The 24,752-nt window shown below is 40.7% G+C and overlaps 1 protein-coding gene across 3 annotated transcripts in view; it reads left to right on the forward strand.

The window, feature by feature from the left end:
• Nucleotides 1-649: 649 nt before the first annotated feature.
• Nucleotides 650-24,752, forward strand: part of LOC124290237 (neuronal acetylcholine receptor subunit alpha-10-like) — a 29,712-nt gene continuing 5,609 nt past the window's right edge. The window contains exons 1-5 of one of the 3 annotated variants that reach the window (XM_046726950.1): nt 650-1,052; nt 9,604-9,693; nt 10,945-11,150; nt 14,812-14,921; nt 23,398-23,852. In XM_046726950.1, the coding sequence (XP_046582906.1) occupies nt 9,642-9,693; nt 10,945-11,150; nt 14,812-14,921; nt 23,398-23,852 (823 nt within the window). In that variant the 5' untranslated portion in view covers nt 650-1,052; nt 9,604-9,641. Of the gene's footprint in view, nt 1,053-1,630; nt 1,703-2,687; nt 2,792-9,603; nt 9,694-10,944; nt 11,151-14,811; nt 14,922-23,397; nt 23,853-24,752 lie in introns of those variants that run through there. The other 2 variants (XM_046726951.1, XM_046726952.1) reach the window with 2 other exon arrangements.

The following is a 24,752-nucleotide window of genomic DNA, read 5'->3' on the forward strand; positions in this document are numbered from 1 at the left end:
TTCATTGAAATCACAGCTTGATATGTAAACCCCCCCAAAAAAACAAGAAAAAAACGCGGAGTGGTGCAAGTCTTAGACATTTACAACAGGAGTACGGTTGTGATACATGTAACCAGAAACGATAATCAAGGCAATCGTGGATTCGAACCTATAATCAGAGGTTTTTGACGCGCAAAAGGTAGGCAACTGGGCAGCGACTTGCCGCGCGATGTCCCACCGGCCATACATACTTCCCTTTGTTTCAGGTCTAAAGATCCTAATTACAGGTGGGATCGGCGGTTTATATATTAAGGTGAGCCCAGTAGTCAATTATACAGACAAAGAAACCAGGCATCGGTTGTTTTATCATAGAGATATGCATCCTGATCATAGAACGTTATACAGATATTCATATTAGATGTCTGTATTCATTACAGACACACACGTGGTAAGTAACAGCGACAGTGTGTTACGAGAAACACGTGTCAGGTGAAATCGTTATGGTGATTAATGTGACTCAGAAGCTATTGCAGAATTCATATTGCCAATTAAACAATACCGACCTTCCGCTGACAGTCACATGACAGTCACGTGAAGCATTCGTTAGTGGCGCCAGATTAGGACTGTAATTAATCGATACCACTCTAGTCAAGACGCCAGCTTCAGGACAGTACAGGTTCGAGAGCCTTGATCTGGGAATAAATAGATAGTTGAGTAGTCTGATTGGATATAAATATGTGATAGAGGTAATGATTGCAGTGCTGTGGCGTGCTGGCGAAGCCGGACAGCGCTACTACCAGGGCAGGTGTGGGACTTGGGCTCCCGGGGACTCCGCACTCCGACAGCCTGTGCGTGAGAGGGTTGTGAGGGAGGCCAGAACGCGGCTGTTAACTCGGGAAATCTCAAGCCCTCATGCAGACGAGGAAGTCACACCCGTGTGCTGGATGTAGTGTCGTACCCGAGGGACGGACTCTTACGTTTCCACATCTTCTGGCCACCACGTGTCTACCGCCGGTCTCCTCCAGGACCTGTCCTCTGCGATGGACGTCGTCTCTTCAATTTGCTCACGTTGGGTGCGTACATATCTTGTATGTCATTACATGTGTTTCCCACAGCACCAGCGGCAACTGAGAGGCACAACCAGTGATTTCCCTCACAATGTTAACACACTGTGCATTGTCCACCCACCGTATGTTGTAGAGCCCAGGTATTGCTAGTGTAAGGAGTATTGATTTCCAAGCTTTGGGAAAGAGACAGTCGAAAAGGGCACAGAGGCTTCCTCGCTCGCTGACACACCGTTCTGTTATGACATGCACACTCAGCGATAGTTATTACACTTCATACCACGAACGTATTGTATACGCTTTGTGCTACCTGATACTACATTGTATCTTCAAACTATCTGGTCCACGCCCCCAACCACACAGTGATCTCCTCGGAATCCTACCCTGTGTACAAACTATTCTAATGTATTAATGCCGCACCTTAGAGTACTCAATGGGAGTCACAATGACAGTCAAGCCCCGCATACATTGTCCATTAGAATAGTTAGATCCTGAAAACATGTTTCCGAAATATTCCAGGGAAATATTTTTCCATACCAGTTGAACCCCTGGATGACATTTGATAGGGTTTTGCTGCAAGTGCTGTAGGAAGTGCCAGGGTTATAAATAGGATTAGAGACGCTGTCAGTGCCGCGCCGGTGGGAGGGGAGAACGTGGTGGTAAGTGTCTCGTTCTGCCGTCACTGGCGAAGTGATCACTGTTCATGTTGTTGATGTTGTACCCGAGTATGTACCATCCATGGCGAATCTGAACATCGTATATAGGATCAGGGTTGTTTTGATCGCTGGGTAAACAGTGCGTACGTTGCACGTAATGTTACGCCGTGTTTCATTGTCTTGGTAACCGTTAGATTATTCGTACGTCGTACATATTTTGTCAAAATTTGTAGTTTTCATAAGTTGATGGATTGTGCATACACCGTAGGTTGTTTCACAATGTCTAGATTGTCTTGGAGTATATAGTGTCATTATGTATGGCTAGCCATTAGGTGTTGTGTACGACGTATTGATACGTATTACAAAAAATCACACGCTATTGGTGTAGCCGTTTGATGGGGATCTCATTGCTCATAGTGTCTCTGTGTCTATCTACCCGTTATATGTACACGTCGTAAGTATTGCTCATAGTGTCTCTATGTCTATCTATCCGTTATATGTACACGTCGTAAGTATTGCTCATAGTGTCTCTATGTCTATCTAACCGTTATATGTACACGTCGTAAGTATTGCTCATACTGTTACGAGGGCAAGCAGTACGACATTTCTAATTGTACACGATCTGGCTAATACCGTTGTCTCCTAATTCTGACTTCACTACAATGTCCTTACGTATCTCCGGAAACAAGTCGTTTAAAACAACATCTTCATTTTCAAATTGAAATGTTGGCCCAAAGTGTGTGAGTGAGATATAAATGCATGCCGCATGATGTCAAGTTCAGTTGTGAACCTAAATGAATTCATTAAGATGTACATAAATTATTTGACTGACATTTCATCTGGCAATCCCCGGCTCACTACGGTGATTGGATTTGTATAATTATGTAGCCGAATTCCAGATCTATGTGTGGCTGCCATACACAAACCTTTCATCGTGTTCTTAAACCATTGTGTTAGAAACCGCCACGACAGCTGGTCTGAAACTATGTTGATAGACAAAAACAGCTTGAAATGTTTTAAGTCATCCTTGTCAGAAAGGATATCATTACCAACCACCATACTGCGGCAAACCTTTCTGCTGAAAGCATCACGGTAGGTCAGATGATAGTTGAAGTGTATGGAACCGGGGGAAACACTTTACATATGCATGTGGTGATACGTACTTCAATGTAAAAAAGTCTGTTACGGCATAAAAAAACGTGTTTGACATGTTAAGCTCTAAGCGTGTATGGAATTGTGTTTAAAACCTTAAGGGAACAAAGGTTGTGCGCGTTTTATCTTAACACGTTTAGGATCTTAATACATGAAAGGGGCTAGGATTTCTTTAAATTCTCCAAACATCCCTTAACGTTCCGTCTGTGGAGGTCTAAACATTTTTAGCTCTTAAGCACATTTAGATCATTTAGATTATGACCATGTGTAAACTTGAAAGGGTTTCAGGAAGATCTTCTGTCATTTAAATGGGTATATGAAACCTATGAATAGCCGTAGGTAAGTAGGAGAGTGGATTTATGGCCGCTGTGAACATATTCCAGGTACGATGAACATTGAGAAAATACTATCACATCATAATTGCATTAAAGATAAGCCAGAATATATATATATTCATCCATTTTTAATAGGATTTTTCCGTCTGAAGCTAACTTTTTTAACTGAACAATATTTTAATGATATTTTCTCGTCGAAATATTTGACTTTGTACAGGACTGTTTTACTCTCAGTGAATTGTAGAAAGGTACTTATTTAAAGTGACATGTGTTAACTTGGAAGCTCTTGGAATTGCCCTTGATGCTGAAGTCTTGCAATATTTCTTTTTGCTTCTACGAATATACAACCGAATAGTAGTTACACCAGCTGAAGGTCATGACAGAACTATTCAAGAATCTAAAAATTTGGATTTGGTTCTCAACTCGTTTATATTATGAACACTTCAAATATTTTTTACGAATGTATTGACGTGTTTAGGCCCCTGATCGCGGTTGCGTTACCATCATGTGCCAAGGAACACCACGGGGTTTGTGTTTACAGTTTTCATACAACGTGAACAAAATGAGGTATCGCTTTGTGTCGACAGTTCTAAGATGCATGTAGCTCAGATTGAAGTTTGCTATCCGTGTAACAAAGGTGGGAAGTGCTTAAAGCATTTTCTCGTCACGATGATTCCCCCATGTATAAGCTGCATTAGATTCCTGCTTCCCCGTGCGGTGCCGTGATGTTGCTCCAACATCAATACCGTCATTGTAAAACAATACTCTTTCAATCACTTTCCATACAAGCCATATGAGATTTGCACGGACGAGGTCGTCACGTTCAGTTCCATTACTGCAAAACCCCATGAAGATCCGGGTTAGAATCGAAACCCATGTTTGTCATAGGAGGCAACTAACATGATCGCGTGCCAAGGCTCTCTGCCTTGTGTAATGTAAGTCCTCATACCAAAGTTGCATAGATCAAACAAATAAACAAACAAATTTGAAAACCCCCGATAATGTTGTTTATGTATTGTATAAATTATACAATACGAAGTAAGAATAATTCTCATGAAGTGTAGTTCACAGAACGATTCAATGGTTTTCCAGTTGTTTATTTCGATTCATTGAGGTAAATAGCATTAAATGTTAGCTGTTAAAATTCCCAGAACAAACAACCACTTACTGTTTAGGGAAAATATATCGTTTCATATGATTATGTGTTATCTCGCCGAAGACCTTGCTATCATCTTGAAAGGCTACCATAAACGTGCCCTAAAGTGTCTGAACGTACACGCTGTAATGTTGTCTAAAAAGCGTTTCGTACCTGTAGGTGGTTTATATATACATTATATACACATCCATACTTCGCCAGACCTACCTTCCACTGTAAAATAATGCGCAGCAGATCTGTTGAAGTCATCTCGACTATACTGCTTTGTAGAAGCACGAGACTCGAGGAAAACAATAACATTTCCAACAATAATGCTGGTATCTCAAGTAGAAGAAAATCTGTTGTTGAATCAATGATAATTACTTTTGTTTTTTTATTCTATCCGACCGTCTCACCGTTACCGAACGAGACATGTCTGTGGACATGATCATATGCAAATTGTTGCTCGCAAGGGTTTCCTAAGAAGTGCTCGTCTCTCCACGATGGTTCCCGGAACTTATGGAGTGCCTCACGCGACAAAAGCGTGGTGTCTGCGCGGGTGATATTAGACACAGTCGGCATTCCCATACATTTAATTGACGGACATTTTTGTTGGTAAAAGGCAGAATAAAACAATAAACGGCAAGCGCAAGGTGATGAATAAGGCATATGTACCATTCAATAACACGCCATGAATTGCATTTTAGAATACATCCATTTGTATTGCAAAGATGTGCAACAAGAACACGCGCCCATGTTGCTTTCCGATTGAAAAATTACGACCTAATGTCGGTAATTTTAAACGAACAGATTTTGGGCTGTGTATAATTTTGTGCCTGTAATAGAACTGGAGACGTGTTTCAAACATCGATGTAGCTTTTGGTGTAACATCCCTTTTTTGCTTGATCTTGATGGATTGTAATCTTTGAGAAGCTCACAGGGGCCTTTTGGCACTACGCCATTGGTAGACTGGTGTCAGAGACATGATGCTGTACTCAAGTCCTTCTGCTAAAGGCAATCAGTGAGAGGACATCGGTGTGACTGGAGCAGCGAGACGATCCTGAGACAACACCAGCAGCTGTGACCTCTGCATTCTCACCGGCTACATGGTGTCATGGCTGGACGGTGATTCCTGAAAGTAGTTGGTTCATCAATTTTACCCTTAATTTTGTTCCTTTAGTATTTTTTTCTTTGTGAGGAGGATACGAATAAGAGTTCTCCGAAGGCCACGGTGTTTGATTAACCCTCCATACGTTCAGTGTCAGATCTGGAAAGACAGATGGAAACCGCCATGGTATCTCAGCACAAGACTTTTCCTGTTCTTGTTTTGTGTTGCATACGTTGGTCCTGCATATAATTTTTGTGATCCGATATATTTTCTTCCAATTTTGCTCAGGAGTACGGAAAAAAAGCGAAGGAAGAATGGTCTTGTTTCTTTTGTTGTATTTGCTTCTGAAAATGTTCATAATGTATCGTTGTTTCGCTGCTCAATGTATGTCCAAACACAAGTGGAATTCACATTGTGTTTATGATAATGCTTGTATTGTCCTGGAATGTCATCTGACATTTGTGATCAGTGTATTATTGTAGGACTTACAAAATAGTGTATGGCCGTATTAGTCATCACTGAGATAGGAGATGACCATGCCGTTTTATCAGGCATGTTTATAGGCATCATCGACCATGTTGATTCCTGTGTTGAATTGTAATGTTAAGTGTGGGCATTTTGAGCAGCATTTGACCATGCTTTGATTCCCCAAGAAAATTCATGATCTCCCACTTGATGTATGATAATATACTGAACAGCAAAAGAAACGCAAGTCTGGCTTTTTGTCAAGTTTTTGAATAGAAGACAACCCAAATTATGTCTAATCATTTATTCTATAGAAAACACTGTCAATGTAACAGCTAAAGTTGCTGTTGACATTAAATTGCAATATGTTCAAATTGATCACAGTCCGTCAAATGGAGATACCCCTGAATGCGAAAAGTGACAGTCTCTTTAGTAGCGCGTATAGCCACCTTGAGCTCGCACACAGGCCGTGCAACGTGACCTCATTGAGTTCACTAGAGTCTGAAAGAATGCCTGATGCAACTGGTTCCGCTCAAACACCAATCTCTATTCCAATTGTGCAAGTGTGAGTGGCTGTCTACCTGCAGCAATCCTCCGTCCAATTTCGTCCCAGAATGTTCAATGGGAGCCATATCCGGGGAAAGAGACGTTAATGTTGTTCTGAGCCAGATAATCCATCGACACCCTTGCTGTGTGAGGGCTGCAAACGTCGCTGGCGTTGTTGACGTGCCAAAATTGGCCCCAATATGGCCTTCGGTAGTGGATTCCAGCAGCCCGACGACGACGCCTATGTATCACTTGGCGCTGCTCCCCTTGACCCAAGAACTAAGGCTGCTTTTACTGTTGCTGCTTCAGTTCGGTTCCTTAGATGAGTGCCCCGGATGAATCGATGTTGCGCATGAGTTGTCACTCGTTGCCGTCCGGTACGGGGACGATCAGCAGCATCCCGCTTTGCTGATGACGTTGAGGAAGTCGTGTAATGGTGGTAAGCTGACAGCCCAATTGTCTAGCCACAGCGGTTGCAGTGCTATCTCCGTGTAACTTTCCAATGGCCATTCCCCTCTGCTCAGTCGTTAGTCTAGGCATCGTTTGTGTGGCGTGTACACCTCCTAGCGTCAATACTGAACTGTTTTTGACACAAACCTTTATAAAGGATACCTCAGAGTGAAATGCATGCTTTTCATCCATAACCGTCGATGCACGTGCTAAAATTATGGTTTTGCTGCACTGTTGGTGTGTTTGTGCGAATGTTTCGTATGGACGTCAAATTGTATGACATCATCTCATCTGGGATCATTACGTCACTTTACCATGAACGTTCCATAAACATGCACGCTTACCTTCATGAGATTTCATTTTTTTCGAAACTTGCGTTTCTTTTGCTGTTCAGTATATTTCCGAAAGCCCAAACATATCTTACTATGATAGGGAACCTGCAGAATGTGGGACGTCATAGAGTGTGGTCAGGCTTGTGATTCCTTGATAAAACAAGCCTATTTAAGCATGCATGTATGTGCTTGCATTCTGTACATGTATTAGAAGGGACGTGATAATCCACCTGACCTCGGGTCAGTAGATACTATCTTGGCACAACTATTTAACCTTTAGTTTCGTTTGGTGCAAATTTGGCGTAAATCCAAAACTGGTGAAAATTATATGAATGGATCACTAAAAATCAGTGTTGACACCGGGTGTTCGTCAAAAACGTGAACATGCCTTGTGAGCAAATGATGAGTTGTAACTATTTCAATACGGATGGTTTATATAATTAAAGTTACATTATAACAATACTGGTGTATGTGAAAGTACATATAATAAATACAGCGTGGGTTAGCAGAAACAACATCACTAGTCCTTTTACCCCAAAAAACCCCAAAGCAGCATAACACAATAAAGTTGCAGTTATGTTCTTGTAAGGCCTTTACAGTGTAACACATATCCATATGGCTGTTGGCAAGTTCTCCCACCACGTCGCTACATGCATGACAACGTCCCCCACGACAACCAGGCTTGTCAATGATGATGTTGTTGCTCCTGCTCCGGGCCTCTCACCGCATTGCTGTCGCATCATGTTCGATGGCGTAAAAGGAATGCTTGAGGTATTCTCTGTCACTTTGCCACTGCGAATTAAGCAAAGTACTGCTCCCGGGATGAAGCTTGTTACGAAGTCTTCTTCCGTGGTGCCCTACATGCCGCTCATATCGTTTAAGATTGACATCCTCCACTCACTGTTTTCCCTGGGTCCCACAATGGCCTGCCGCCATTGGCCCATGTCACCGTGTTGTCCTCCGTCCCCGTTGCACTGCAGCTATTTACGTATCTCGCGTACCCCAAAAGTCTGGAACAAATATTATTCAATCTCGCCCACCTAATCCGCTGGTCTACCTATCTCTATCCATCATAATACTCCACGTATGTAACCTAACGGTCATATAATGCAATAGTCGATCGTCGTTTGTAGCTTACATTGTCTGAGACCTCTACAAGATTAGCCCCTAACATTGACATGACCCAATATTGCCTCACACCGACATTGTGGTTGATATGCCACAAAAGAGCACCTTCATCATATTTCCGTCTTGATTTTTTCTTTGACGTATACCTCTTTAGTAGACATGGTTAAACGTTCAACATTTAACTCTTTTTGCGTTGCAATGTTTGTTGAAAAGAACACTTGATTTACTTGTTGCCTCACGAGCTAAGGAATTAGGACGAAAGCACACCTGGCGATATCTTCCTGTTCTAAGTGATGACGTTTCTCGTCTTTCCATATGCTTGTGAGTGTTCAGTATACCACTGTTTGGTATTATTCCACGCCGACACTGGTAACTAACGACAGAGGAGACAAGGAGATATCGCATGTTAATTGCTGAAGCTGTCAGAGGAATTGGTTGTGTTGAAACGAAACTGACAAGAGTGACACTGAATATGTATTCACATATTATTCCAGAGCTATAAGCGTGCTCCTCGTCGACATAGTTGCTGCATGATCTGGCACCATGGTGTTGTTACAGAAACACTTCTGCCCAGAAACGTCATTGTTTTGCTGTTACCATAACAACCCGAAAAAAGGTGATAATGTGATTACTATGGCAATTTTGGTTGCTAATTGAACAACTATAACCCGACAATAAGGATGTATTGCCGAGCCTAAAAGCGGTGATGCTGATTGTCCTTGGGCACTTTCACAACACAAAACTACAAATACGAGGCGAGTACTGTTAATTGCAAGTGACGCTGATTGAGTTTTTCTAGCTCGCTATACACGTTATTAATCAGTGATATTTGCGTCCCAGGGGAACATAATTTACGTAACTGTATCCGGTTGTACGCTGTCCAGAGGACCTTGTAGATAAGATTTTAATATGATAATATAATAGAGCTGCATTTGGGATTTCGGATTGTTCGATAAATGATTGTGTTCCTTATAGCCTCTACTTAAGTGTTCTGTTTTGTATGTAACATACGAGTATTAGTGGATGGTGTCACTTCTCTGTTTAGGGTAATGTATCATCAGTTGCTCTTTATGCTTGGAGTGGATGGAGATGGTGAAATATATGATTCCATTTCAAATACCCGAATCTTACATCCCTTAAAATACATAGAGGAAGGACGCCCATTCAGTCCCGTCTTTGTTCCAGAAGTACCATCTATTGAGGGCCCGTTGGTACAATTGGTACAAATATACCGTTAACCTTTTGTTTTTTAGGACTGAGGACATTCCTCTTCTAGTGGACCATTGGCGAGATGTTTGTTTACGGGTTCCTGTCAACGTTGCTGTTCTTTCTTAGCTTGTGTGGTAAGCATTACCGAAAGACGAAAACATACGCCATTATGCACAGCACACAGTACTATACACATTGACGTGATCACCATTGTTCCACGAAGATCCAATTTTTCCCCCACACGACACCAATACCTCCTGGATCTCGGTGATATTCGCCATCACATATCTCTACGGGACCGCCTCCGTGGTGTAGTGATTAGAGCGTCCGCCCGGAGAGCGGACGGTCGCGGGTTCTATCCCCGACCGCGTCATACCAAAAGACGTTAAAATATGGTACTTGTTGGTCCCTGCCTGACGCTCGGCATTAATGGGAACAACAAGGACTGGTCGGCACGGAGTCAGTATAATGTGTATTCATGCTTCACTGCGGCATGGTATCTCAGTGAGCTAGCACTATAAAAAAACCCAGCTTAAGTCTAGGCTAATACAAGCGGCCGCACATACACATACACACGCATGCACGTCGTCATATGAGCGAAATAATCTCAAGCACGACGTTAAACCCAATTTCACCTCACCTCACCTCCAACACTACGGAACGATGGAACCAGTACCACCTGGTGTTCTGTGGTATTCGTCATCACATTTAACTTCCAGCAAGATAGTACACGTATGCATTATTAGTGTGATGTATGGCAGGTGAAGATATGAATCCATCACCTTGAGCAACATGTAAAGATACAAATGTCGGTGGAAAGGAATACCCAGTCTAGACTTCAGAAACAAATTCCGTTTGGTGTAGAGGGAAAAGCAGATCAGAAAAGAAATATGAATGGATCACTGAGAATGACACCAGGTTTTCGCAAAAATGGTACGTCCTACCTGCAGAACACGCTATTCACCCCAAATGCCGAAAAACGGGAGTATTTGAGCCTGACGCCGCACCTTGCGAAGATAGCCAATAAACAAACAGACAATCCAGTGATTGACGGAACAGAAAATCCAGTTAGATAATTTTGAATTACGACTACTGTGTGGAAGTACAGAGCTTTATATCTATACTCATAGTAAAGAAAAACGTTAGTTAATAGATTTGTTTTACAACATATTAGGGGACACTTTTAATTGTAAAGACACGCCTTCACCACCTACTGTAAATTGTCATGTGATGACATTGTGATGACATGTTCCCATCACCACTGTAACATGCTTCAGCATGTCATACATGGCGATAGATCCGTTACAAAGTACAACATGTTATGTTTGACCAAGTAAGCATTACCCGTGGCAGCCTGACATGTTATGTGTATATATATATTTCAGATTCCAAACGTCCAATAACGACACTGTCCTATGAAGATCAGCTTGTGAAAGAAATCCTGCACAAATACCGCGTGCGAGGCAAATATGGCCGCCCAGTCCGGCGTTTCAATGACACTCTGAAGGTCGCGTTTGGAATGCAGTTGATACAGATCATGGATCTGAATGAGAAGGATCAGATTCTGACGCTGAACGTATGGGATCAGTATGTAAGTATACGTCTCAAGTCAACGGACACTGCACCACATTCACGGATGCACGCGGCACTATCACGTTGTTTTCCTTGGGCAGTATTGCCATACATCTTTACTAAACTAGCACGCCACCGGCACCACCTACACATCTGAAATAACCGTTCATGTACATATCTCAAGAAATCACATCCTGGATGTATTAAATAAGCACGTGTTGAAAGTCCTAATGAGTCCCTACAACTGTTTATGTAAACAACATTTAAGCACATGTCAGGTGTACGCATGAGTATCTGATACAGTTGTGACGATTATGCAGAAACCATGTGTGCTGGGTTCAGCCCCAAATATGTCATGTCATATTTCACTCGTACTTACTCCCGGATGTCGTCGATGTAAAGTTTCACCGGACGTGAACTGCAGTCGGGTGATGATGATAATATGTGCATTACTTCAGAATCAAATCTCATGGGCCCTCTCATGGGCATGCTTTCCAAAATTAATGATAGTTTGGTTTAGTATAGTTTATATAGTATAGTATAATGAATGTCGATCCCTGCAACGTGACAAGGGTTTATTGTTGAAGCCCTGTAAATATTCAGCAACAGAAACGATCCCCAGTTGCTCATGCTTGCAACATAGATGGCGATCAAGGATGCAAATCTCTTGAACGTGTCATCGAATCATAAGTGTGGGGATGGTCACTCATGACGTCACTCACTTGTTGGTCCGGCCAAGATCAGATTGTTTTCTCTAGTGTTAAACAGCATCGCATCTATACATTACGACGTTGTTTCACTGTATCAACATCAACAGCTGAGATATTACTGACTGGACTTTAAACATTAATCACTATTTAAGTCTCTACAAATTTGACCCCAATCCTGGCACAGCGTGTTAACTCCGGGAACTCTTATAGCCAGACATGAAATTAATATATTTCTTCCTCCTTTCCAGACTGCCCTCCATCCTACACATTTATGAGCCCAGTGTGAACGATTTAAATGACTGTTACTTCCTGGTTTCAGTTTATTATTGAGTCAGTTGTTCCTGCCTCTTATTTTATCTTACTTTCAGATCAGCGTTGTGTGTTACTTTTGAATATGCCTCACGAGATTAAAGCAAGGCAGTATAGATCAATACGGTTTACATGTATTAAAAAATGCATGGTGGTCAAAACATCATTTTGCCATAATATTAAGCTGTTATGTGTATTATTGTATGATATTTTCTATAATAAGTGAAATGTGAGGTGAGGGGATATGAGGTTTAACGTTTAACGCATTTTATTGCTAAAAGAACAACCCGCATGCACTTGTGTGCAGGTGCAGGTGACTGTATGTGTATTTGTGTGCGTGTGTGTAGGTGGGTAAGTGCATGAGGGTTACATACCTTAGCCCTCCGATAAACCATGCCGCACAGAAATACACAACTGAGACTTACATACTGACTCAAAGCCAACCAGTCCCTCTCCACCCTCGAAATACTGTCAGAGCGTTCGGCAGCTTATAACATATACTAACATCTGCATATGTATGTAATATGAAATTTCCTCACCAGCTCAGAATTAGGTGTTCATTCGGTTTGTGAAAATTCCAAAGTTTGTTTGTTAATAGATTTTATAATTTTAAATATATATGAACATGTATTCTCACAATCATGATCGTCTTTCCTTTACAAGTTGTATTCTGGTTTGCATGTTGAGATAGGTGTAGAGGTGAAAGAACAGGCTCAAACTGGAAGATAATTTGTGTTCCGCAATTTAAATGTTATAATTGAGTAGGTCGATAACAGGTGTAATTGAGTAGGGTGATAACGTCTGTAATTGAGTAGGGTGATAACACGAGTAATTTAATAGGACCACGGAAGAAATAATTGAGGAGGATGACAATATGGGTAATAGAGTGCATCGTCGTTTCTTACCATTTCAGACTCTTTACAAAATGTGCAATATGTACGTACTTTATTAGATTATCAACAGCTGATGAGGAATAAAATTAAGCCATGTGGAAATACCATCAATATAGCCAGAAAATATCATTTGTATAACCTAGTTATGTGTCATTCATTTGCCTTAACTAAATCGTCAAAGAGATGAAGGAGTAATTATGGTACTCTACTCACAGACGAGTGCTTACGAAAATGTTTAAATGGCAATTTCTTTGAAAAACACATTTACTCAATGCAAAAAAGTAACATTATAAATTCAGTACATATTTCTCAACTTAGTTGATATATACTAGGAAAATATATTCTTAGATTGTAAATAATTTTGTGAAGAAATATTTTTGCTGAAAGGTGTTTGATTCGTCGAATCAATGTGGCAATCCCCAGGACGATTTGGAACTTTACATTGTCCAAGAACGACAGTAAACAATGTACACGTCAGCTAATCATGAACAATCCCATTGTGTTAGCTCCTCCGAACGTCTTTTCATCATCAATTCTCATTTGCAAATGAAAGTATCACAACCCTTTTCCGTAATCAGAAAGTAATCCCTACTTTAAGCCAAGTCCATCGCGCGATTCCCACCATATCATAATCATGTGCTTATAAATCACAATCATGTAGTGATTTCACCAAACATCATTTTTGTCACGTCAAAATCTGATGCATCAAATTATGAAATGTCCTCCACATGTCTACTATAAAACTCTTTTTGAAAGCAGAACATGAATTGTTGAATCGGTTGAAAGGTGGTTAAGGACTTAAACACGAACTGCAGAACGTTGTATTGCAGGAGAAAATAAATATGTTCATGAATTATCTGTTATTTAACAGTGGGTAGTAGCGAAGGTGCATTAAACAGTAAAATAGAAATGATTGTAAGTTTAAGGGTGGGATTACATATCAGTATCTGGGCAACTTATATCGAGGAACTATTTTGTTGCCAAAGTTTGCTTGAGTCGAATATAAATGACGAGAAAATGGTTAATCAGTAGAGTACAATATTAGCAAATAACACTGAGACAACATTAGCAACTGATAAAATAACAACACTAGCGATGATAAAATGACAACATTAGCGATGATAGAATGACAACATTAGCGATAATAGAATAACAACAGTGGGGAATGATAAAATGACGTTAGCGAATGATAAAATGACAACATTAGCGATGATAGAATGACAACATTAGCGATGATAAAATGAAACATTAGCGATGATAAAATGACAACACTAGCAATGATAAAATGACAACATTAGCTATGATAAAATGACAACACTAGCGATGATAAAATGTCAACATTAGCGATGATAAAATGACATGAGCGATGATAAAATGACAACATGAGCGATGATAAAATGACAACACTAGCGATGATAAAATGACAACACTAGCGATGATAAAATGACAACAGTAGCGATAATAGAAAGACAACAGTAGGGAATGATAAAATGACAACGTTAGCGAATGATAAAATAGTATCATTAACAAGTAACAGGGTAACATGAGAACCTTGTAGGAGTACAAAATAGGGGTTATTCTGAAGTGATAGAACGGCAGCAGCTGAAAGTATGACATCATTAACAACAAATATGTTCTCATCATTATCAACTGATAGGATACCAACAGGGGTATTCCAGAATGATGACAACATTAGCAATCGAGCAGAACGGACAATATGAGTAATTGAATTGCTTTACAGCACTGAATAAGCTTGTGCTATTTGCAGAAATGGAGAGATGACGACGTTGAATGGAACAAGACAAAGTATGGAGGCGTGGATAAGGTCCGCATTCCCTGGAGCAAGGTTTGGCTGCCTGACATCAAACTGTACAACTAGTGAGTGTTTGTTGTTGTTTGCGGTAGAAATTGCACACCGCAAGAGTCATTCCTGCATGAAACAGATAAGGAATGTTCTTTCGCCATTTTTTATATGTCGGCGTTGATGGAAATTACAAAGCAATACGTGTGCCAACTGAATATGTTTTTCTCTCGGCTGGCTGTGAGTCATCATTATTTACCGCCTCTAATTGAAAATCAAATATTAGAACTGGCTAACAGTGTACATGCCACAAGTAGAAATACCTTCTCCCTTTCTACAGGGAGCGTTGACCTTGAAATAGTACTAACCTATGTTGTTAGAACTTTTTGTCTGAACAATTAGAACGTGCCCTTATTCAAACCCACATATCAATTTTGCAAGCAGTGGTATTCTTGTGGCGGCCGCACTCCCCTGTATATTTGCGCGGAAACCAATTCGGCGTATTTTGTATATATTTATTTCAACTCAAGTAGGTTGGGTTGTATTGTGGTTAAAGTGTTCGCCTGTAGCACCGACGGTCCATGTTCGCTTCCACTCATGGGTACAATGTGTAAAGCCCATTTCTGCTGTCACCAACTGTGGTACTGTGGGAATATCGCTAAAAGGAAAAAGCATACACTTAATTTGAAGTGTATTTGTCTTGTACTTACTTGGTTTGTAAACAGTGTCATGTTGTACTGGTATTTCTGAAGATGTAATGTAACTTACGTTCAAGTGTTCGCTGAATCTTTTCAGTGTCTGATACAGTTTGAATTGTTAACTCTTTCTTTATCAAGATAATTCGTGTACTGATTCAATCCATGGATTCGTTTTTCTGTTAAGATTGATACAGATATCAAGTTTGTGTGCCAATTATTTTTACGACGTTGATACTGTCAATAGTACCCAACAAAATATATTTTTGCGATACTTGTTTTGCTGCCCTTTTAACATAGAGACAGATATTGTTGTTATATAATGTGATTAAATGGAGCCCAATGCTTAGAGTACACAAATGTAATTGTTAGGCGTATTGACGTGTTCCACTGAAAAACTTGCAATAGGCGTGTTCTACTGGAGTTGCGAGTTCGAACTTGATGAACAGCAGTTGGGATTACAAGTTGTCTTGGTGTGTAGGAAGTTGTGGATGTGCTCCACTAGAGATGTGAATAGTGGGAGGCGAATGTGCTTTACTTGAGTTGTAAATAGTGGGAGGTGAATGTGCTTTACTTGAGCTGTGAGTAGTGGGTTGTGAATGTGCTTTACTCGAGTTGTGAATAATGGGTTGTGAATGTGTTAAATTGAGCTGTGAGTAGTGGGTTGCAAATGTGCTTTACTCGAGTTGTGAATAGTGGGTGGTGAATGTGCTTTACTTGAGCTGTGAGTAGTGGGTTGTGAATGTGCTTTACTTGAGTTGTGAATAGTGGGTTGTGAATGTGTTAAATTGAGCTGTGAGTAGTGGGAGGCGAATGTGCTTTACTTGAGTTGTGAATAGTGAGAGGTGAATGTGCTTTACGTGAGCTGTGAGTAGTGGGTTGTGAATGTGCTTTACTCGAGTTGTGAATAATGGGTTGTGAATGTGTTTAATTGAGCTGTGAGTAGTGGGAGGCGAATGTGCTTTACTTGAGCTGTGAATAGTGGGAGGTGAATGTGCTTTACTTGAGCTGTGAGTAGTGGGTTGTGAATGTGCTTTACTTGAGTTGTGAATAGTGGGCTGTGAATATGTTAAATTGAGCTGTGAGTAGTGGGAGGTGAATGTGCTTTACTTGAGCTGTGAGTAGTGGGTTGCAAATATGCTTTTACTCGAGTTGTGAATAGTGGGTGGTGAATGTATTTTACTTAGTTGTAAAATGTGGGAGGTGAATGTTTTTTACTTGGTTGTGAATAGTGGGAGGTGAATGTGCTTTACTTGAGCTGTGAGTAGTGGGTTGTGAATGTACTTTACTCACATTGTGAATAATGGGTTGTGAATGTGCTTTACTTGAGTTGTGAATTGTGGGTTGTGAATGTGCTTTTCTTGAGTGCCCAGGCGGTGTAATCCTATGGGGCTGTGACGGGTTGGTGTTCTCTGCTTTGTTGGGATCTAGTCCTGCATGATATTGAGTGCTGGGACTGGTGTCCTTGGCATGTTATGCAACGTACTAGAATAGGTAAGTTGCTGACGGCGTACATTACTGGAATAACAAGTAGTTTTATCAAACTGGCTGTCTTTTTGGGTAGGAGTGTTTGGCGTGCGCCATTGTATTAGCGAGTTGTTTTTATGTTGACTGTAGACGTTTGATCATTCCAAACCTTATTTCTCATTCTGTAAAATTAAAATTTGGCTCTTTGCCCTTAACCACTATTTAGACATTCTCAGTGGAAAATCCATGTTTACCCTCGAGACTGTATTTGATGCCTTTAGTTTGTAAGAGTGGTGTCAGGTTTTATACACAGAATCTTATATATCTGTGGTTTAAATTGTGACATTTGTCGAGAAGTGTTGATTTGATTCAATTTATATTATATCGAATATCGTTCTCCTCAACAGGAAATATACAAAGTGATAATTATTCAATGTGAGGAATCCATGCGAAAAATACCTACATGTTGCAACTTTGCGTTGTTCCGAAATTATAGAGCGAGATGTGATTCGCCCACAGACCATTCCCACTGATCAGAAAATCATGTACGAGTTCCCGACACCAAGTGGCGTCAGGTTACAGCGTCGCTATGCTGTGACGTATTCCCAACGTTTTGATCCCTCGCTCAATCAATTCCTCAATAACCAATGCGGTCGGTATTTCTTACGGCGATTTCATCACAATATCAGGCTCAAAAATGCTTTTTTGAGTTTAAAATAGAAAAATTAGGTGAAATTCGAACATTTAAACCTCGCGATAATGTTTATGTCAACAAACCAATGGGTCATCAGGAAAGCAATATCTCCTCCACATAGCTTCTGTGCTGCCAGAATTAGATAATAAATATCCGCAGATAGCAAGTGTCAGTACCAACATGTATGTATCTACACCCATGTAGAGGAAGCGAGTCAGCCTCTTCCTCACGCTTCCTCTACAGCGTTGAGTTATCTGTGTGGGTGCATCAATGCGAGAGTATCTTGACGAATGTATCTGTACGGGTGTACGTTTGACCAGCATGTCAGTAGAATCGCTCAGTAGTTCTGTGACCCGACTGCCTCGCAGCTTGCTTTCCAGTTTATTTCCACTTCAGCTTACGATTATTTTTGGAAGCTAGGAATGCGAGTTTTTATACAGCTTTGCTTGTTGAAACGAGAACCTGTTTCTCTCCAAAGTAAAACACAAGATTCTACTTTAACAAACAGTGTATATTATGGTGGAACCACAACAGTCTACAGATCATTTGCATGCAAGGACCGTGCATTCTAAAATACTACGGATCAATATGGTCCTATCAAGTGACTACTAGCTGTCAGTTTGCATCCAACACACTACAACATTAAGTACATTAAGGCAAGCACTACGGGGCCACCAGGGTCCCTGTGCTCACAGTGTGTGCTTCCCAGGCCATGGGTCGTGCCTTATCTTTGGGAGATGTTGTGGAATTGTGACTCTGACATCTGACTTTATCTCGACTGACAAACAGGTTGTAGAATTGTGACTGTGACATCTGACTTTATCTGGACTGACAAATAAGCTGTAGAATAGTGGTTGTGCCATACAGTTTCTATTCGATACGAATTATGCTGAAAAATAGCGAATTATTGATAGAAGATTTACAATTATTTTCGGTGAATAATATGTTGCGGAATAGTTACTTTGTGAATCGAAACTTTGCTTGACAAGCAGCATTTTGTGACCCTGTGGCAAGTGGGTTCTGTTCTGGATGAACAATATCAATATACGATACAATATTTACGAATGACCTTTGTGATACGGAATGCGTGGAATACTCGGACCAATTACCGAACGTCGGGCATACGTAATGGTTTACGTGAATGTTGGTGTTTATTATTTTCACTTTTATCGTAAGATTTGATTACACATGTTAGTTCACAGTGGATTGTCCACTGGAATTGATAACATTCCTCTGAAATAACGTCTATCGAGTTATAGAATAACGCGTATGAAAAAGACACATTGCTATGCGACCAAAATGGCAGGCATACTCAATCTTGACATTCTGTACTCGATACCATATTTGCATCTCCTGGGTATCTGCATCTCTGGCACTAATATTGTCTTTAAACACGATCAGGACCACAGCTGAGACCAAGACCGTGGCCTAGCATTCGCTGCCTGAAGACTCGGCTCCCTGTATGTGGTGCAATGCGTGAAGCCAAAATCTCGTGTCCCTGTCTTGACATTACTTTGTATCTGAAAAACTCCCGGAGTTAAACCACTAATTTACCCTTTAATGCATAATATTATCATAAAATTAAAAAAACCCAAACGTTTCGTTCATTACAACAACCCCCCCCTTTCAAGTACTCAAGCATCGCATAAACATTATGAAGTGAATACGTTAATACTATTTATTTATATAGGGATACATTATTGTAGCAAGCCCTCCATTTATTGAAATCAGTATTGAGGTGTGCTATTTGTCCTGAACTTGATATATCGTCGTTGAACACTTAGATGTCGTATTCTTGTTTCTTCTACCACTCTCAGACTGCAATATTCCAGCTATATGACGGCATGGGGTGTAAATATTCAAATATGGGCCATACCTAACCTGACCACCTCTTACGACAAACAAATGTTGTTGAAAACCTGCGCTGAAGGCTAATTGTCAGCCGGATCTGTCCCAGATAGCATTCAGACGTTGGCCCAACGTCCGAATGCTATCTGGGGTGTCATAAACTTTATATCGGTGACATACATGAACAGTAAATTCATTGCCGTGATGACCGTTGTAATCATATCCACACCTGGCCGCCATTTTGTCCAATTAATACATGTTTTAATGATCTTGAACCTGTTCTTAGTGATCGCGATTGGGTATTGTAGCACTATGGCACAAACCAATACATTACGTAACAATCGAAGAGGAGGTTATGAAAGTTAGTGCTGGGTTATCAATCCTGTCTAGATCTGGTAGTCTGGCTGAGGTGCGTGATGCGAGACAGTGATGGCATCCTGTCTTCAGTTGCTCGGTAACTCAGACGCCACTCACCAACCATAACGGGGAATCGACACAAGGTGAAGCTAGTGCGAGTAAACAGCATTCTCCTTGCACAACAGTCGTAGCTCGCTATAACTGACTTCCTCGAATACTGCTTCTCACTAATGGATGTTCCTACCAGCTGGAGACTTTGTGATCGTGAGTCCTAGTGATCCGACCTCAGGGTCGAATGCCTGATTGGAGCACCAATATCTTGTGTCCAGGTGCTCTGGGGTACATAATGACGTATAGGTTTCAATTCAGATTCCACTGACTCCATAACGCTGCGTTACAGGATATTGTTTGACCAGTCATAAAGACTACGGGATCTTTTTGAGCGGTAACCAGATTTAGAGAATCTATTACATCGGTGTTCGCATGGTTAATCACTCTCGCTGAAAAGTGAGCTTATCGTGTTAACTTCTCCATGATATTTCGGTGCAATAAGATCTACAGACGCACTAGAACGCATCGCAGACGCATTAGAGACGCGCCACAGGGATACGTCGAGATCGCCGCAGAATGAATATTTGAGCGCAACAAGAACTTCACTCAGTTCTGATGATCCAGTATCTCTATACAGGCAGCAGTGTCACAGTAATATGGTGTTTATCGTTATGTCATTGATTCACTACAATACAAATTACAATCAAATGCTACACCCTGATTTGATGAACCCGTGAAGGTCCGGGTTAGAATGAGCCTTCAGTAACCCATGCTTTTCGTAGGAGGCGACTAACGGGATCGGCTGGTCAGGCTCGCTGGCTTGGTTGACACATGTCATCGGTTCCCAATTGCGCAGATCGATGCTCATGCTGTTGATCACTAGATTATCTGGTCCAGACTCGATTATTTACAGACGCCGCCATATAGCTGGAATATTGCTGAGAGTGGCGAAAAACTAAACTCACTCACTCCCTCTGATTGGATGACCCTGTCTCTGTAGATGTGAGCACACGCTACAGGTCATATCAACCACGAACCAAAGTGATATCCCCGAGTTAGTTGCAGTGAAGAAATGATTTAGGCATTTTAAATGTTATCGTCCTTACGCTTACTGTCCATAAGGTTTCTCAAACGTAAACTTAAAGTTCCCTGGTACCCCCAAACCTTCAGGGATTGACCCGGTCATCAGTACCCTAACTTACCCTGTATATCCAACTTTAGGGATGGACTATTTCCCCACTACCCCTAACTTTAAGGATGAACTAAAACCCTCGTGATGATACCCCTAACTTCCGAGGAGGACAACGTCTGCAGTACCTCAACATCCGGCATGGACCAAATCCTTAGAACTCCAAACTTGATTTAGCGTCTGATGAGGAAGATGTGAAGGTTGCAGTGTTTGCCGGGTCGTCGTGGTGCGTCGATGTTGATGTACCTTCCATCTAGTAATTACCTATCAAACAATATTTGATAATCAAATACAAAATATAAGATGTAGCAAAAGTGTTTAATACAAGTGCACTTAAGAACAAAGTCTTTGCATTTTCTGCAAGAGATTGGTAGGGGAACTTTAAAGCTATGCATTTAACCAAGTTTTCAACTCCTCACGACTCCTATTACCTGTAAACTAATGACGTCATTCATACCAGCTTACTTTCACATACATACCTAACTGATTTACCTTTATGGCCGGATACATATTAGTTTTACAAGGCGAAACAAATCGTAATGATTGTGTTGGATGTCGCAGCGACAACCCCAACAACCTGGCGACGGCTGAGAGTATCTATTTCAAACGGAGATAATTTTTCCTGTTTACAATTTTCATGATGCATGAAATGTTCTGTGGTGGAACGGTTCAAAGGCTTAATTTGTGTCCAGATAAGGGAAATCGATTTGTAAATAGGCTTGAAAGTAGGTAAATGCCAATGTTGGTACACTCGGCTGCTACACAAGAGTGTTATGGCGAGACTGTTTGGAAGAGATTCCAGTAAACAAAGAGTATTCCTTCTCACATAGGCATTAGTCCTCTGACAGCGCGACAAGTATCTAGTGAGGAATCGCTTTGATGCTACAGCTAGTGACGAGTACGGGCGTACCAATGTACACATAACAGGTTTAGACGTTGAAATATCCGAACGTGTTTTATACAGACACGCTTGTATGTGTGCAAGGTTGTCAGATGTTTGAAGATGTTGACCGACGTGTGTGGAAACTATCAACACGTTTTCTTCCAAACTGTCCAACGAGGAATTATAGTGTTTCAGCAAAGGTTTTATTACTGAATCACATTGTTCTTGTAAACTGACACGTTGTTGTAAGACATGTAATCTGGTCACATAGTCCAGTATGAAGCTTTGTTGCACGAAGATGAACCTTTGTAAAGCCACTGGATCCTTTTCCTTCTTGATCTCTTTCATGAAGACCATATGTCATTCATATATTTTACCCTGTCTTCAAAGCCGATATCAGATGAAAATGTTGCGATAACTTGCTTTACACAATTCCGCTGGAGAAGCCAATGAGCATTAATGTTAATGGTATCACACAATTTAACTTTGATCCAAGCTGAGTTATTAAAGAATCACTATGATCAATGTAGGCTTGAAGTATATACACCTATCAGTTTCATCAAGAATGAAAACTTTCCAATGTTTTCAAACATCAGCTGATGCAAGACTGATGTATAATTAGTTATGACACATCCCATTCTGACCTATGGGAAACAAGTTTTTCCCTTTGGTCGAACAAAAAAAAATCATCCTGATCAGAAAGGTTGCCTGTTTTTATGATAGAAGTAAAACTAGAAAGTGAGTCTGTTGCCCCATGAAGTATGTATTTATAAACATAGGGGAGGGGGGGGGCAGACAAAGTTTTGATATATACTATATATTAAAAGTTTGTCTGTTTCCCCCATGTTAATATGTATGTATATGTGGTCAGTCATATGATTGTACATATACATGAGTGTGGTGATGTTGCTCACAAAGATAAATGTACTGTTACTAGATGAAGGGAAATGGCCTCTTTTTAATGTAACCATATTTCATCGCATGCTTGAGATAACTTAGCAAATTTATATGATTTTTAACAATTATTCGGTATTCTGTAAAAGGATATCTGATATAGGTTGTTAAAGGTGAGCTATATAAAATCTGAGTCTATTAGACTTTGAAGGGAAAATTGTATTTTTTACTTTGTTCATGTCCTGTGGACATTACCGTCATCAGCATTGACATCTCAATGTGTGTATCTATATGGAGATGTAATTGACACAGAAATCGGTTTTACGTAACATCTCATTAAAAAAACTTATATTTTCACTAAGAGCAATCAATTAAATTGTTCCATGTTGAGTATTGCAGTAAATACAAGCATAGTTTATCATTATTGACCAAACTGTTGAGAGCAATATGTAACGTGTGGTGTTTATGTTTCCAGTGCTGACCATCGCTTGGACGAGCAGCGGAAGTCCCTGTGCGTCTTCCACCACGATGGCTCCATTCTATGGATGCCACAGGCCGTGTATCGCAGTTCCTGCCAAATTGACGTGACCAAATTTCCATTCGATATACAATCGTGTCATTTGAAATTCGGGTCGTGGACCTACAATGGACATAAAATTGATGTAGTTTTCTACGAAAACCACGACTTCATAGATCTCGCAGAGTACGTGACGAGTAACGCCTGGGAAATCATCGATGTGCCTGCAAATAAAAACATAAAATACTACAGCTGCTGCCCTGAGCCTTACGTCGACCTGACCTTCAGGTTGATCTTCCAGAGACGAGCCACCCTGTACAACTACATCCTGATCCTGCCGTGCGTCCTCCTCACCTCCATCACTCTCATCCTCTTCTGGATTCCCCCGGAATCACCTGCAAAGATGCAACTTGGTAATGCTATACTTCACTCATTGTCATTATAGCATTCACGTTTAATGCAAAATGAGCCACGATTTTAAATCTTATTAGATCTAAACCATCACATAAATGTGATTCACCAAACTTATTCTCATGCTTCTCATTGTTGCTAATGTTATGTAAGTAAAACGACAAAGCATGATGTCTCTTCACTTAGTCCAAGACCAGTAACAGCAATAGAGGCTACCAGATATTGTTAATGAGAAAATACTGCTTCCCTTTATGCTGTCCTTTAGTAGATATAGACATGTCTGTGCAATTTGGTATCTGCTTCTCTTTTGTCATGTATTTTTTTCTAAAAATCCCGCATCCTTTCACTGCACCAGATGTAGAGACTAATCGTTGCCTTCCGTCACACGTGCATGTGAGGGGTACTTCAAAGACAACAAGCTCTCATATTCTATTATATTTCGATCAATGTAATGTTATATTCCATACCCATTCACTCAATGTCACGTTTGATTAATGGTAGTATTTTAACCACATGCATGTCTGCAGTCAATGGAATAATTCATCTAACACACCTGGGTATATTACGTGCCTAATATTATTTGACACTTTAGACATTTTTGATGAATGCAACTAATCTGCTAATTTAACTACCACCCCGTGTTCCCGTGAATGTGTCTGTATTGGCTCTCAAACTGAAGTTATTGTTATGTGGATGCGAATATCAGCACGAAACAACACTGAAATATAAAACACATTACTTTAATGCGAATGTTTTCTTTATTCTTGGACGCTATATTCTCCTTTTCATCACAACAGATTATCATTCCATACATAGCCATCATGTTGGCAAGTTCGGCAAAGCTAAGGAGGCCATGTGCTTCTTGAATTCAGAATCACGGTGAACTCGCGTCAAGATGAAGC

The sequence above is a fragment of the Haliotis rubra genome, unplaced genomic scaffold, assembly GCF_003918875.1.
Source record: "Haliotis rubra isolate DU_JTF1 unplaced genomic scaffold, ASM391887v1 Scf46, whole genome shotgun sequence".
NCBI lineage: Eukaryota > Metazoa > Mollusca > Gastropoda > Lepetellida > Haliotidae > Haliotis > Haliotis rubra.